General features: G+C 43.8%; 1 protein-coding gene across 1 annotated transcript in view; it reads left to right on the top strand.

Moving 5' to 3' along the window:
- Nucleotides 1–15,889, top strand: part of LAMA1 (laminin subunit alpha 1) — a 3,417,884-nt gene that overhangs the window by 3,259,361 nt on the left and 142,634 nt on the right. Inside the window, exon 52 of the mRNA XM_044066516.1 lies at nt 3,154–3,312. Coding sequence (XP_043922451.1) covers nt 3,154–3,312 — 159 coding nt within the window. The remainder of the gene's footprint in view (nt 1–3,153; nt 3,313–15,889) is intronic.

Genomic DNA, 15,889 nt, shown 5'->3' with positions numbered 1-15,889 from the left:
AAACCCGTGTGATACTCGTGCTCAGCATAGAAATCATAATAAAAAGCTCTGCCAACCACACTATGCACATTGTACTGTATATTATCTTTGGATTATAACTTTTCCCTCTAATGTTTTCCATTTTTAAAATAATTGTTAACTGTTTCAGGGATTGTACTGGATATATATTTAGGGTTAGAAACTATTGTATTGTCTTTTACTGGTATATATCACAGTGAAGATTTTTAACTTTAGTTTTCTTCTGTAATAAATCAGAGAATGGTACTCTTAATGACAAAAATGCAGAGAAATTGAACCTGTAAAGGTGAAGAACTGATGTCGAAGAGTGGCGACTGTCTAATGTTACAGACAAGTATTAATATCCTAAGTGAAATTTTAAACATTGATGTGGATATTGCTCAAGAATTATGCCTACAAATTGTTTACAAATTGTGAGAGAAAAAAATAATGCTTTCCAGATATGATGCAGTGAAGAGAGAAACTGCTCAGAAGAGATATGTTGTGTGAATCAAATAGACAGAAATGGCAGTGTCCTAGTATAGAATGCTTGGATTACCAAAGGGTTCCTTGAAGGAAATCTGTTTAGGTTTTCTATGGGTCATTAAACAGTTCATTGTACCTGTTTGTACTCTAAGGTGAATATGTGAGAATATTTGCAAAATAATAGCATCGTCAGCCAGATAGTCAGAAGGATAAAGCCAGGACACGCTCAGCCGACCCTCATTCAATTAGCATCTTGGATGATTGACAGAGTAGTAGGGAGGATAGGTGTGCTATCCTTGGGAGAGGCTGAGTATGTGGGCATTCCCTGTGATGATTCCTGGTGGAAGCTAGGATTGTTTCTCATATGGAGGCATAGCCAAAAGAGGAGGAAATGTGTTGGCATTGAGTTGCTGAAAGGAGGGTGATATGCTGCATGTTCCCATTGCATTCAAATAAACAAAATGCCAGGCCACCAAGCCTGCAGGCCACTAAATTTATTCAACTCAAAAGCCTAAACAGAAATGGGCAAGCACCTTCATGACACAACAGGTCGCCTCATCAGACAGTCACATCAAAAAGAAAGGCCATCTATATAACAATAGCACTGCGACACCACCTCCTGCTGCAAGAAGCATGCAAAACATTTCTCAGCAACAATAAAAAAACACATCACATAACAGCAACACACCCACAAAACACCAAAATACAAAACCCCAAAAGATTCATACAAAAAACAAACACACATTTCAGTGTAGGAGCGGGTGTGCCCCCAGCACAGGTCCCAGGGAAACAACCCCACCCAGCCCCGGAAACCCACCCGCATGAAGTGACAAAATCCATGCCTGTTCCCTTGCCTCTGTCTTATCCCTAACATCCTTACCACTAATATCAGTTCCAACTACCTCCAGTGCCAGAAACTTAAACTTATGGGAGTCTCCCCCAGCCACTACATGGTGTGCTGCTGGATTTTCCTGCTTCCCATTCCTTATCTCTCTCAAGTGTTCCAAAATCCTTTCCTTAAAAGAATGATTGGTTTTCCCTGTGTAAAAAGCATATCAGAGGGTGCAGAATGCCAAATAAACTAAATTCTTTGTAGAACAATCTACATAAAAATACACTTAACAGAAAAACCTAAGTGGGAATGTTTAAAAACCATGCCAGGTTGTATTAAACTACATGCACTATACTTTCGACAGGGATAAGTGCCTTGCCGCTGTGACTGCATAAACCCTTCTAATGCTCCCTTTCTATAGCATAGTTGTCTCTTCAAATTGGGGTTGTACTTGAAAGAAAACTGTAGAATTCTGGTACAACTCCACTCAATTCTTCCTGCAACTTTATTAGGAAATGTTTCAGCCCAGGAGATTTGTTAGACTCCCCCTAGTCCATACACTTCTGTACAAGTTGATAGCATGGTTCACCATGGCAGTCCTGTAGGGCTTACTGAAATTCCCGGGTCTATATTAGAACATTGAATATTTCACAGTTCGAATCACTAAAGGTCGACCTTTAGTGATTGAACTGTTAAAACATCGAATGTTCAGAAAAAAAAAATAAAAACAACAACAAAAAAAAACTAAACGTGTAGGCAGGGGGGCAAGCCCCCCTGCACCCCCCACACCCCCACTACTTAAATATACCAACTCCGAGACTGCACTACAACGTTTACTTGTCCGTTGTTGTGCAGTTTCGCTATTCTCGTGTCAACAATGTCAGAGTTGACATTGTCGGCTTTCGAGAATGTAATATTGACCCGAAATTCCCACCACTTGGCAGCAGCTGACTGCTTTAATACTTTTGATGTGAATGAGAAGTCGTACTGAAGCAGTGATTTTTAAGATTAACATGGTGTATTTGCATGAGTTCTCCTACCCTGAAGGTAGATATTTGAATGGCTGGATCGCTGCTGCACTGCCTTCCCTTATATAATGCCTATCACTTCACTGCCTTAGGTAACTAAGAGATGGAAGAGGAAATGGAAGCATAAACTTAAAAAAAGTCTGTGGGTCATAGATCACCGTTTTCCTTCTTGGAAGCAGCAGAAATGGTCCGTACCTGAGTCTTTCGCCCTTAGAAACCCTGGAATCTCCAGTGGGTTTATAGGAAAACCAATGGTTTGCCATTTCTGTCATTTCCTGAAATTAGTGGAGCAAATGCACTATGAGGGCTTTATAGCCTGAATGCCAGAGTTATTAGTTGTCCCTGGCCTGTTGTAAAAGTAAATTAAAGGAAAAACAGCTAAAAATGATGTATGTTGCACACTTTTTTAGATCTGAATGTCAAACCAAAAGGGTAGATGTTTACTTGTGAGTAATTACTATGGATTAGGAATCATATTACATTAGTGCTGCTTCTTCTGAAACATCTATTGCTGTGGTAAGTGTAATTGCTCATTTGTAATTTGCTTTTATTTTGCAAGTTGTTCACATGGGGAATACATTGATTAGAGCAAACTGAGTTTCTCAGTCACTGACAGTCTGTAAGCACCATGTTTTGCCAAACAGGTGAGTAGGTTAACTGATTTGTACTGCTAATTTGATTTAAGTCACTTAGGTTATTTGTACAAAATTAAGAGAGAGCTTATTTAGGGGGTTCTGTAGGTAGATGTCATCTTTGTAAAGGCATTTAGGGTTTTCAACTTATCTTTTGTGTTTTTTTTTATTCCTTAAGGTAAAGACTGAGATTGCAAAGAAGAAAGGTACAATCACAGTAGATGGAATTGAGTCTGTTCCTGTCACCGTCATAGGGAGCAGCAACACACTAGATGTCGAGGGCAAGTTATATCTCGGTGGCCTACCCTCAGACTATACTGCCAAGAAGCTTGGAAATGTAAATATTACCTTTATTTATTAACTATTTCACGTGCCTGTAACTATAACTGTACATATGTCTGTTAGTTAAATATCGTTTATGTGTTTATTGCTTAAAAGGTAATGCAAAATGATTTTAATAGACATTATTCAGAACAGTTTCAACCAGCCGATCCTTAATTCTTTTGAAAATTTGATGAGCAGAAGGATCCTTGATGTAAGAAACATCTTTTTAGGCTGGCCTTGATTAGGCTTCCTCGACATCATCAGTGAAGATATATCTACACTGAGGTCCATCCTCGACATCATCAGTGAAGATGTATCTACACTGAGGTCCATCCTCGACATCATCAGTGAAGATGTATCTACACTGAGGTCCATCCTCGACATCATCATTGAAGATGTATCTACACTGAGGTCCATCCTCGACATCATCAGTGAAGATGTATCTACATTGAGGTCCATCCTCGACATCATCAGTGAAGATATATCTACACTGAGGTCCATCCTCGACATCATCAGTGAAGATGTATCTACACTGAGGTCCATCCTCGACATCATCATTGAAGATGTATCTACACTGAGGTCCGTCCTCGACATCATCAGTGAAGATGTATCTACACTGAGGTCCATCCTCGACATCATCAGTGAAGATGTATCTACACTGAGGTCCATCCTCGACATCATCAGTGAAGATGTATCTACACTGAGGTCCATCCTCGACATCATCAGTGAAGATGTATCTACACTGAGGTACATCCTCAACATCATCATTGAAGATGTATCTACACTGAGGTCCATCCTCGACATCATCAGTGAAGATGTATCTACACTGAGGTCCATCCTTGACATCATCAGTGAAGATGTATGTACACTGAGGTCAATCCTCGACATCATCAGTGAAGATGTATCTACACTGAGGTCCATCCTCGACATCATCAGTGAAGATGTATCTACACTGAGGTCCATCCTCGACATCATCAGTGAGGATGTATCTACACTGAGGTCCATCCTCGACATCATCAGTGAAGATGTATGTACACTGAGGTCCACCAGTCATAGTTTTAGGCAAAGGTTTGCTAAACAAGACACTGTCTCTCCTCTGTTTAAGTCTGTGTTTGGGCCTGACCATAACTCGGAGTCCTGTACTTTCTGTCATAACATCAATGGGAGTACCTTGATGCATTGTTGGAGACCCGCAAGGATTCCTTAGATCAGAAGAAGAAGACTAAAAAACACCATCTCCTTCATCCTCTGGAAATGAGCAACTCTAGCCCAGATGCACTTTGGCAGGACTTCAAGAAGCAGTAGGACAAGTCCTTTCTATGTGGTGTATGGAGTTCACCACAGCTTCTTAGAGAGGTGGCAGTCACGATAGCTAAACCACTCTGTGTCAGCAACTGGGCCTTGTCTTCTTATTTATTGTCTTGATCCACTGAGGATTTCTTAATTTTCTAAACAATTGAGGGCGAAGTTGATTTTATTGAGAACTTCATTCCAACTGTTTTCCAACCAAGTGAGATTAGATCACATCCCAATTTGTTTATAGGTTGTCTGAGGCTGTGATATTTATAGCTGCTCATTAGAAGACACTCATTCAGGTGGAAGGACTGTCTGTTGAGAACTATGTCGTGACTGGGAAAACATTTTTCCTTGGATCTCTGAGGATGAGTGAGGCATGAAAAGACAGACTGACGTCTCTACACAGGCTTCCACTGTCTCTTTCAAGTATTCACCAATCAGACAGTGTCTTCCAAGTGCCAACATTTTCTCTGTCTCTCTAAATGATTAGTCATTTGGTAACATTGTATGTGAAGTTGTTCTGTCTAGCCATTCATTCTTTACGGATGGGTTCAGAGCCGATCCCTCGGCTCCGAGTCAGCACCTACTGCAAAGCTCGAGGATTTCAAGTAGCTCGAGGCCAAGTCCCTATCCCATGATGCACCCTGAGTTACCTCACATCTAGTTTGCCGCTGCAACTAATCAGAGGTTCCTGATAGCTCGGGCCAGTAAACTTTAAATACGTTACTATTTTACAAATATTGTTGTTAGTTTTTTCACTATAGTAGATAGATATTTAGGTTAGATAAGCTCTTAAAGCTTTCTCTGTAGAGTTCCCTTTCCTGTGTGCTTTTTCTTAGCTGTATATTTGGCCTTGATGTTCTTCGTGTTTCACTGTTGCAGGCATCACATTTGGGCTATCTGCCTGCAGGTAGCCCTCAGCCGGCCTGAATACCAGAGTCTTGGATTCCTGCATCGGACGCTGTCTCTTCTTCTATGACGTCAGTTCGTCAGGGGTATAAAACATGCAGCCGACGCCATTACATCAGTCTTTCTTGCCGCGCGGTGCCCGAAGCAGAAGCAGTTCGCAAGTGCCAGTTGGCCGACTCCTGAAATTTTCGTTTTCGCGTTTCAGAACCGAAGTCTTCAAAAAAAGCTAAGTACCCCATTGGGGATCCTTCTTCTTGCTCTTAACCGATGTCAGTAAAAGTTAACAATTGTATTACCTGTGGAAAGCAAATACCTCATAAAGATTTTAATTCGTACTGCATTCCTTGCTTAGGCCCAGACCACGACGTCCCTCACTGTCGGTTTTGTGCCTTGTTCAACCCCCGAACTATTCGCCATTGGGCTATATTTGCAGCAAATTATTTTGGTACTCCAAAAATGGTTTCAGTAAGCCATCCGACTACTGATGTTCCAAAAAAACGTAAGGATAAAGACAGACCGCATAGGTCCAGAACTGCCGACGACGCTTCCGTTAAGCTAGTCGCCAGTCCGCTGGTACTCAGTGGACGCTTTCGCAGCCCCTGATACCTGCTACTTCAAATTCACAGGCCTCTACTGAGACCCATTCAGAGTCTGGTATGCTGCGAGATGCTTCTTCGACTATGGAACCGGAGGATGTCTCCACCTTGGATAGGTCCAGAGCTGCTGTGCAGGCACCGGCTTCTGAGGGAGTATTCAGGCCTACAGACTTGCATGTTAAACCGACGCCATCTTCTTCATCCAAGCCTAAAACTCGCAGCACGCCTAGAAAACTGACGTCCAAATGGCATGGTTAGACCCATATGCCTAAAAAACTAATGCTTAGAATGGCTGAAGACCTTATTACCTTAATTATGGGAAGCCAGCCTTCCCCCTCTAAGAGACCTATAACTGATTTTCCTTCTGATTCTTCTGATCAGGAATCTGATATTTCTGTTTCTTCTGATTACCAGGATTTGCCTTTATCTACCTATGAGGATTCTGATGCAGAGGATTCCATTCCCTCTGCTTCCCCGCCAGAAGATTTTTCTTTTGGTGAAACCGTGCATACTCTTAGGGAGCATTTCCGCTGGGAAAGCCAGGATTACTCTGATTCCAAAAAGAGGCTTAGGGAATTCTTACTCCTTCTTCAACCCAGGCCTTTAGCTATCCCTCCTGTACTGGACATTGTAGATGATGCTTTCCTGGAATCTAGCCTTTCCCCAGACACCTTACCTCCAGCTCCCAGTAAACCCGACAGGTATTACGGAGTACCTGACTCTCACAAGTTCCTCTTCAGGAATCCTACTGCGAATCCAGAGCCAATTTCACAAGTACCAAAGGGCATTAAGGCTACTGCTGCCAAAAATCCTACTCTTGATAGAGATTCTAGGGCCTTCGACAGATGAGGTAAGAAGGTATACATGTCTGCTACTTTGGCTTTAAATTGCCAGTTTCATATGTTAAAGTACCAGCAGCATATTATGGGGCTATTTAAGCAGAAAATTATGTTGATTCATGACTGTGCTGAACACAAAGAATTACAGGATTTAATGCATTCTGCAGAACAAGTTGGTAAACATACTTTGCAATGTGGTTTTGACTCTTTAGAAGCATCTTGCAGGGCTGCTGTCACTGGGTCTGTACTTAGAAGGCATGCTTGGCTTATGGAGCAAAATTTGCCAGATCATGTTAAAGCTAAATTACTGGATGCTCTCTTAAACCAAGACCGCCTGTTTGGCAACAAAGCAGAAGTCGTCCTCAAAAAGATGGAGGAAAAAGCTAAAGCTATGCAAACTGTTAAAGAATTCCTGCAATTACAGCCTCCCAGATTTAATAGGCATTGGCCTTCAAAGAATTGGTCCTTTCCAGTCTCTTCCAGGCCCTCTCAGTCCAAACCCAGGAACAGCAGACCACCTAGGTTACTCTCTCAGGCTACGCACAGGCCTAAGCAGTGGGGGGCACCCACTTCCAAAGCAGGGAGTAATAAAGCACCTCCATATGGAAAAATGGCACAATGACTTAACTATAACTCTTCCAAGCCCTGCTCAACTGCCTGCTCCCTTAGGAGGAAAGCTCACCCTGCATGCAAAAAACTGGGAATTCATTACCCAAGACAAATGGGTTTTGAATATAGTTTCCCCAAGGATACAGATTCTACTTCCACACCCTACCAACCCCAAACGGTTGGCCAGACCTACCCCCAAATCAGTGGACAGAGGCCCAACAGCAGGTCCTCTCTCTCATCTAAGTATCAGGGCTTTTCAACCTGTCCTAGCAGAAGAAAGAGGACAAGGTTTTTATTCAAGACTTTTTCCTGGTACCCAGAAAAGAGAGCTCCTGCCGTCCAATCCTGGACCTCTCTGTTCTAAACACCTTTTTGGCAATTCCAAAATTCAGTATGCTAACACTTCAACAGCTGATTCCTATGCTAGGCAAAGATGCCTGGTTGGCAGACTTAGACTTAAAGGAACCTTACCTGCACATTCCAATAAGGAAATATTGCAGGAAGTACCTATGCTTCACGGCAGGCTCCATGCACTATCAGTTCTCTGCACTTCCCTTTGGCTTATCTACTGCGCCCAGGGTATTCACAAAGTGTCTAGCTCCAGCCATTGCATTTTGCAGGCAGAGAAATATTCAAATATACCCATACTTGGACGATTGTCTGATTCAGGCAGAAAGCCAGGACTTGCTTTTAAAACATCTGGCATTCGTAAAGAAACTTCTAACCTCACTGGGGTACACCATAAACAAATAGAAATCTCACCTAGTACCCTGCCAGCAGATTGTATTCCTGGGGTCAAGCCTGAACACAACTTCCCAGATGGCTTTCCTCACTCCAGAGAAACAAGTTTATTTGACAACCTACTTCAAACTACTGGCCACAAAGACCCAGCTATTTGCAAGGAAAATTCTGCAAGCCCTGGATTTCATGGCCTCTTGCATTGTACTAATTCCATATGCAAGACTGCATATGAGGAAACTACAGTGGTATCTAAAAAGCCTATGGTGTCAACATTCTCAGGACTTGCAATCAATGATTCCCATCATTCCTTGTATAAAGACAGAGTTCCTTTGGTGGGCAGAGGCCTGCTACCACAACAAAGGGCTCCCTTTCACTCTACCCCCTGCCGCCCAAACCCTAACAACAGACGCATCAGACTATGCATGGGGGGGCTCACTTGGCAGGGCAGTGCATTCAGAGCAAATGGAACCCGAGACAGATGCACCTGCATATCAGCCAAAAAGAAATGTTAGCTGTACAGAATTCCCTGGCATCCTTCAAAGACCACACTCTTCCAGGACAATTATTGGTAAAGACAGACAACACCACAGTTATGTGGTACATAAACAAGCAGGGGGGGAACCCACTCTTACCCTCTCTGCAGACTAGCCATAGCTCTGTGGAACACAGCCTTGAGCTACCAAGTGCACCTACAGGTTCAATTCCTGCCAGGCAAGCTAAATTCTCTGGCAGATGACCTAAGCAGAAATCTCATGGACCCACACGAATGGAAACTGGAACCAAAAATATTCAACCTCTTGAAGAACAAATGGGGGACTCCAGAGATAGACTTGGTTGCCTCCCCTCAGAACTACCAATTGGACAATTCTGTACAAGGACTTCCCACAGTCAAGCTTGGAGAGTGGATGCCCTGTCCTTTACCTGGGAAAGCCTCTCAGTTTATGCCTTCCCCCTGCCTCTCCTCTCGAAAGTTGTGCTAAAGATCTAACAGGACAAGCCAAGGACAATACTGATTGCACCAGACTGGCCACGCCAACACTGGTACCCCCTCTTGCGCAGTATGACACTGCTGGAACCATGGCACCTGCCTCAGACCCCTTCCCTGCTGTCCCAGCAGGCGGGCCAGATTCTGCACCCTCAGCTTCAAACCCTGAACCTTGCAGCCTGGCTAATTCCTTGAGCTCTCCAATAGCATCACTCAGCAAGCAGGTGCTAAATGTCATTCTGGAGGCAAGGAGGCCTAGTACTGGAAAATCCTATGCTGAAAAGTGGAAGAGATACTGTTCCTGGAGCCAGACTCGGGGGATGGGCACAACGGTGCCCAGCTTACCTCATATACTTCAGTACTTAACAGAAATGCTCCAGAAGGGCCTATCCTTCTCATCGATTAAAATTCATGCATCTGCCATTTCAGCACATTATAATACCGAACCACCCCTCTTCTCTCACGCCCTGCTAAAGCAATTCCTCAGAGGGGCCAAAAATTGAAGACCCCCCCCCCAGGAGAGCCCCTACTCCAGCCTGGGACCTTAACTTTGTATTCAGAAAGCTCATTCCCCTTCCTTTTGAACCAGCTGCAACTGCAGAGTTGAAATTCCTTTCTTGGAAAACAGCCTTCCTTCTAGCCATCACTTCAGCAAGAAGAGTGTCTGAATTACAGGCCCTCATGGCAGTGGAGCCCTTCATTATCTTCCATGCAGACAGGGTTTCCCTAAGGATCAATCCTTCCTTTATGCCCAAGATAGTGTCTAGTGTGGCCCTTAATCAGTCCATTCATTTGCCTACCTTTTTCTGGAATTCACAAAACGAAGGAGAATGAATACTGCACTCTTTGGACATGCACAGACAACTTAGATTTTATTTGGACAGGACTAAGCCTCTCAGAAAATCTGAACAGCTGCTAGTTGGCTTTGCTGCAGGGGCAGAGGGGAAGGCCATTTCAAAGCAAACCATTTCTAAATGGATAGCCCATTGCATTCATTTCTGCTATAAGCACCATGGAAAACCTACCCCACAGGGGATAAGATTACATTCCACCAGGGCTCCATCTGTCTCTACAGCCTTTCTCAGAGGTGTCCCTACCAGGGACATCCTAGAAGCTGCTACCTGGAGCTGTGTACATACTTTCACCAAGCATTACCACATGCCTATGTTTTCTAAATCCAGAGCTGGTTTTGCCACTGCAGTCTTGCAGGGCTTAATAGGTGGCCCTAATGCTCTCTAACTTTCTCCTCCCTTCCTTAGCTTTGGCAATCAACTCAAATGTGATGACTGCAACAGAAAAACACGAAGAACATAGTACAGTTGTGTACACTTACCATAAATGTAGATGTTCGAGTGTATTCACTGTTGCAGTCCTGGTAACCCTTCCTCCAGCCCCCTGACTTCTCTTGGCTCTACCTTTCCTTCTTCTTTGGTGTATTTAAGCTTTCTGGTGTATTTGCTTTTTGATGGCGGGGTAGCATAACATATAATTGCTTCCCATTGTGGGGGCACCTGACATCTGGGGCAAGAAAAACTGATGTAATGGCGCTGGCTGCATGTTTTATACCCCTGATGACCTGACGTCATGGAAGAAGAGACAGCATCTGACGCAGGAATCCAAGACTCTGGTATTCAGGCTGGCTGAGGGCGACCTGCAGGCAGATAACCCAAATGTGATTTCTGCAACAGTGAATACACTCGAACATTTACATTTATGGTAAGTGTACACAACTGTACTTTCCCCCTTCCTAAACGGTCTGTAACACAGTGGTGGCGAGAACAGAGGGGCATCAAGAGAGAGGGATACAGCAGAATCTTTGTATTGATTTTGACTTGGAAGTGCTGAAAACAGATCTTGCATATCTGGATTTCTGAGAAGGAAGGGTCTGACAGCATTATGATGTTATCATATTGAATGGTATTTTGGAACCATGTAGTTTCATTCAATAAAAAAATTGCAAAGGTTTTTATGTAAGCAGCTAGATTGCCCTAGTAATATATTTGCAAAATTCAGCTTTTTTTCAGATTTCACTTATGTAGTTAAGTATTTGACAGGTCGGCTGTTTATTAAGCAGTCTAAGGAACTGTTAGTGTGGTCCAGAATCTGCTTGCATTGTGTTGAGTGGGGCCTTCAGATGATGCCATGCAGAGTAAAATGGACGGGCTGTTGTGTGTTTCTGATGTTCTTCGTGTTTCACTGTTGCTGTCATTACATTTGGGTTATCTGCTTGCGGGTAGCCCTTAGTCAGCCTGATTAACAAAGTCTTGGGTCCTGCATCTGTTGCTGTCCCTTCTTCCATGACGTCAGGTTGTTAGGGGTATAAAACATGCAGCCGATGCCATTACATCAGTCTTTCTTGCCTTGCAGTGCCCGAAGCAGAAGCAGTTCGCAAGTGCCGGTCGGCCGACTCCTGAAATTTTCATTTTCGAGTTTCAGAACCGAAGTCTTCAACTAAAGCTAAGTACACCATTGGGGAAACTTTTTCTTGCTCCTTACTGATGTCAGTAAACGTTAATAATTGCATTACTTGTGGAAAGCAAATACTTCATAAAGATTTTAATTTGTTCTGTATTCCTTGCCTAGGCCCTGACCACGATGTACCTTGCTGTCAGTTTTGTGCTTTATTTAATCAGCGCACTATCCATCGTTGGTATATTTTCGCCTCTAAATTTTTCGGTTCTCCATTTAATTATCCAGAAATGTCATCGGTTAGCCATCTGACTACCGGGATTCCGAAAAAATGCATAGATAAAGACAGAGACAGGCTGCCGAGGTCCAAAACTGCCAACGACGCTTCTGCTAAGCCAGTCGCCAGTTTGCCGGTTCTCAGTGAGGCACTTTCCCAGCCCCTGATACCCACTACTTCTGATTCGCAGGCCTCTACTGAGACCCATTCGGAGTCCGGTATGCCGTGAGATGCTTTAACTATGGAACCCACGGATGTCTCTACCTTGGATGGGTCCGGAGCCGCTGAGCAGGCACCGACTTTTGAGAGTGTATTCAGGCCTACGGACTTGCATATTAAACCAACGCTTCCGTCTTTATTTAGGCCGAAGTCTCGATCCATGATCAAAAAACTGACACCCAGGCCACATGCTCAGGCTCTATGCCTAAAAACAAGTGATAAGAATGGCTGAAGATCTAATAACTCTAATCAGGGGTAGCCAACCCCCCCCCACACACACACACACACACACACTTCTAAGAGGCCTAGGACTGAAGTTAATTATGAATTTTCTGATCAGGATTCTGTTTTTTCTGATTCTTCTGATGGTCTGGATTTGCCCTTATCTACTTATGAAGATTCTGATGCAGAGGACTCCATTCCCTCTGCTTCCCCTGCTAAGGATTTTTCTTTTGGGGAAACTTTACATACTCTAAGGGAGCTTTTCCACTGGGAAAGCCAGGATTTTTCTGATTCAGAAAAGAGGCTTAGGGATTTCCTTCTCCTACCTCAGCATAGGCCTTTAGCTGTTCCTCCTTTACTAGACATTGTTGATGATGCTTTTTCAGAATGTAGTTTGTCCCCTGATTCCCTGCCTCCTGCTCCCAGAAAACCTGACAGATACTATAGGGTCCCTGAGTCCCACAAGTTTCTTTTTAAAAATCCTATTGCAGATTCAGAGACTATTTCACAGGGGCCCAAGGGCATTAAGGCTTCTACTGCTAAAAGTCCTACTCCTGCTGCTAGAGACTCCAGGGCACTGGATAGATGGGGTAAGAAGGTTTACACTTCTGCAGCCTTGGCCAGCCATTAGGGCTTTAAACTGCCAGTTTCATATGCTAAAGTATCAGCAACATGTTATTGGACTGCTTAAACAGAAAATGATGTTGATTCCTGACTGTGTGGAAAATAAAGAATTACAGGATTTAATGCATTCTGACGAACAAGTTGGAAAACATATTTTGCGGTGTGGTTTTGATTCATTAGAGGCCTCTTGCAGGGCTGCTGTTACTGGGTTTGTGCTCAGAAGGCATGCTTGGCTTAAGGAGCAATCTTTGCCTGATCATGTTAAAGCTAAATTGTTGGATGCTCCTTTAAATCAGGACTGCCTGTTTGGCAACAAGGCTGAGGTAGTTCTTAAAAAGATGGAAGATAAAGCTAAATCTATGCAAACTGTTAAAGATTTTGTACAAGCTCAGTCTCCTAGATTTAGTAGGCACTGGCCCTCTGAAAATTGGTCCTTTCCAGCCCCTTCAAGGTCTTCTCAAGCCAAACCCAGACACAGCAAAAACCCTAGGTTTCAGTCCCAGGGGACACACAGAACTAAGCAATGGAGGGGGCCTCCACTTCCAAATCTGGGAATAATAAGACTCCCCCCTAAGGTAAACTGCCTCAATGACTTCCTTTTAAAATTTCCAAGCACCTATCAACTGACTGCCCCTTTGGGGGGAAAGATTGCTCTTCATACAAAGAATTGGGAACTCATTACCCAGGACAAATGGGTTTTAAATATAGTGTCCCAGGGATACAGATCTCACTTCCACACGTTGCCAACACCAAGTGGATGGCTGGACTTACCCCTAAATCAGTGGGCTGAGGCCCAAAAACAAGTACTTTCTGTCTTAATCATGGGGCTATTCAACTGGTACCAGAAGAGGAAAAGGGACAAGGTTTCTACTTGAGACTTTTCCTGGTACCCAGAAAAGACAATTCATGGCATCCTATCCTGGACCTGTCTACTCTAAACACATTTTTGGAGATTCCAAAATTCAAGATGCTGACTCTTCACCAGTTACTTCGTATGCTAGGCAAAGATGCCCGGTTGGCAACACTAGATTTAAAAGAATCATACCTGCACATCCCAATTAGGGAATCTTGCAGAAGATACCTACGTTTCAAAGCAGGCTACACACACTATCAGTTCTCTGCACTGCTCTTTGGCTTATCTACTGGGGTGGGAGGATGACAAAATGGTTAAGGTGTTTACCTTAAAGACACAAGGTGCAGGGTTTGATTCTCACATGGCGTAACTGGCTAGGCTTCAAATGGCCAAAAAAAGGCAGTTAGCCTAGTGCTAATCTATGAACTAATCTATGAACCTACTGCGCCCAGGGTATTCACAAAGTGCCTAGCTCCAGTTATTGCATTTTGCAGGCAAAGAAATATTCAAGTATACCCATACCTATACCCATACCTGGACGATTGTCCAATTCAGGCAGAAAGCCAGGACATACTTTTGAATCATCTGGCCTTTGTACAAAGGGTTCTAACTTGTCTGGGGTACACCATAAACGAAAAGAAATCACACCTGGTACCCTGTCAACAAGTTATATTCCTGGGAATAAGCTTGAATACAACTTCCCAGATGGCTTACCTCACGCCAGAGAAACAAATTCATTTAACAACCTACTTCAAACAAGTGGCCACAAAAACCCTGCTATCTGCAAGACAAATACTGCAAGCCTTGGGGTTCATGGCCTCCTGCATTCTTCTAATTCTATATGGAAGACTGCATATGAGGAAACTACAGTGGTATCTAAAGAGCCTATGGTTTCAACATTCTCAGGATCTGGAAACAATGATTCCTATCATACCTTGCCTACGCCTAGAGTTCCTTTGGTGGGCAGAGGCCTGCCAATAAAACAAGGGGCTACCTTTCACACCACCCCCTGCCGCCCAAACCCTAACAACAGACGCATCAGACTATGCATGGGGGGCTCACCTGGCAGGGACGTGCATTCAGGGCAAATGGAACCCAAGTCAAATGCACCTGCATATCAGTCAAAAAGAAATGTTAGCTCTACAGAATGCTCTGACAGCCTTCAAGGACCACATTCTTCCAGGACAACTAATGGTAAAGATGGACAACACCACTGTTATGTGGTACATAAACAAGAAGGGGGGGTACACATTGTTACTCCCTCTGCAGACTAGCCATGGCATTGTGGAACACAGCCTTGAGCTACCAAGTGCACCTACAAGCTCAATTCCTGCCAGGAAAATTAAATACACTGGCAGACGGACTAAGCAGAAACCTCATGGACCCACACGAGTGGAAACTGGAACCAAGGATTTTCAACATGTTGACAAGCAAATGGGGGAGCCCAGATATTGACCTGTTTGCCTCTCCCCAGAACTACCAATTGGACAAATTTTGCACAAGGACTCCCCACAAAGAAGCCTGGAAATTGGATGCTCTGTCCTTCAGCGGGAAAAACCTATCAGTCTATGCCTCCCCCCCGCCTCTGCTCTCCAAAGTACTACTAAAAATCAAACAGGACAATCCAAGGATGGCTTTGATTGCTCCAGACTGGCCGCGCCAACACTGGTACCCTCTCCTGCGCAGTGAGTCACGGTTATCCCCATGGCACCTGCCTCAGACTCCTCCCCTGTTGTCTCAGCAGGAGAACCAGATACTGCACCTTCACCTTCTAACACTGAACCTTGCAGCCTGGCTAATTACATAATCTCTCCTTTACCATCCCTCAGTAAACTTGTGATGGATATCATTTTAGAGGCAAGGAGGCCTAGTACTAGAAAATCTTATGCTGAAAAATGGAAATCTCAAGGGATGAGCACCGCAGCGCCCAATCTACCTCAGATTTTACAATACTTAACTGAGATGCTTCACAAGGGCCTGTCTTTTTCCTCCATTAAAATCCATGCCTCAG

Source organism: Protopterus annectens, chromosome 3.part1 (genome assembly GCF_019279795.1).
Source record: "Protopterus annectens isolate FY-2018-M chromosome 3.part1, PAN1.0, whole genome shotgun sequence".
NCBI lineage: Eukaryota > Metazoa > Chordata > Ceratodontiformes > Protopteridae > Protopterus > Protopterus annectens.
The sequence above is the reverse complement of the archived record's forward strand: the minus strand, read 5'-3'. Positions and strand labels throughout refer to the sequence as shown.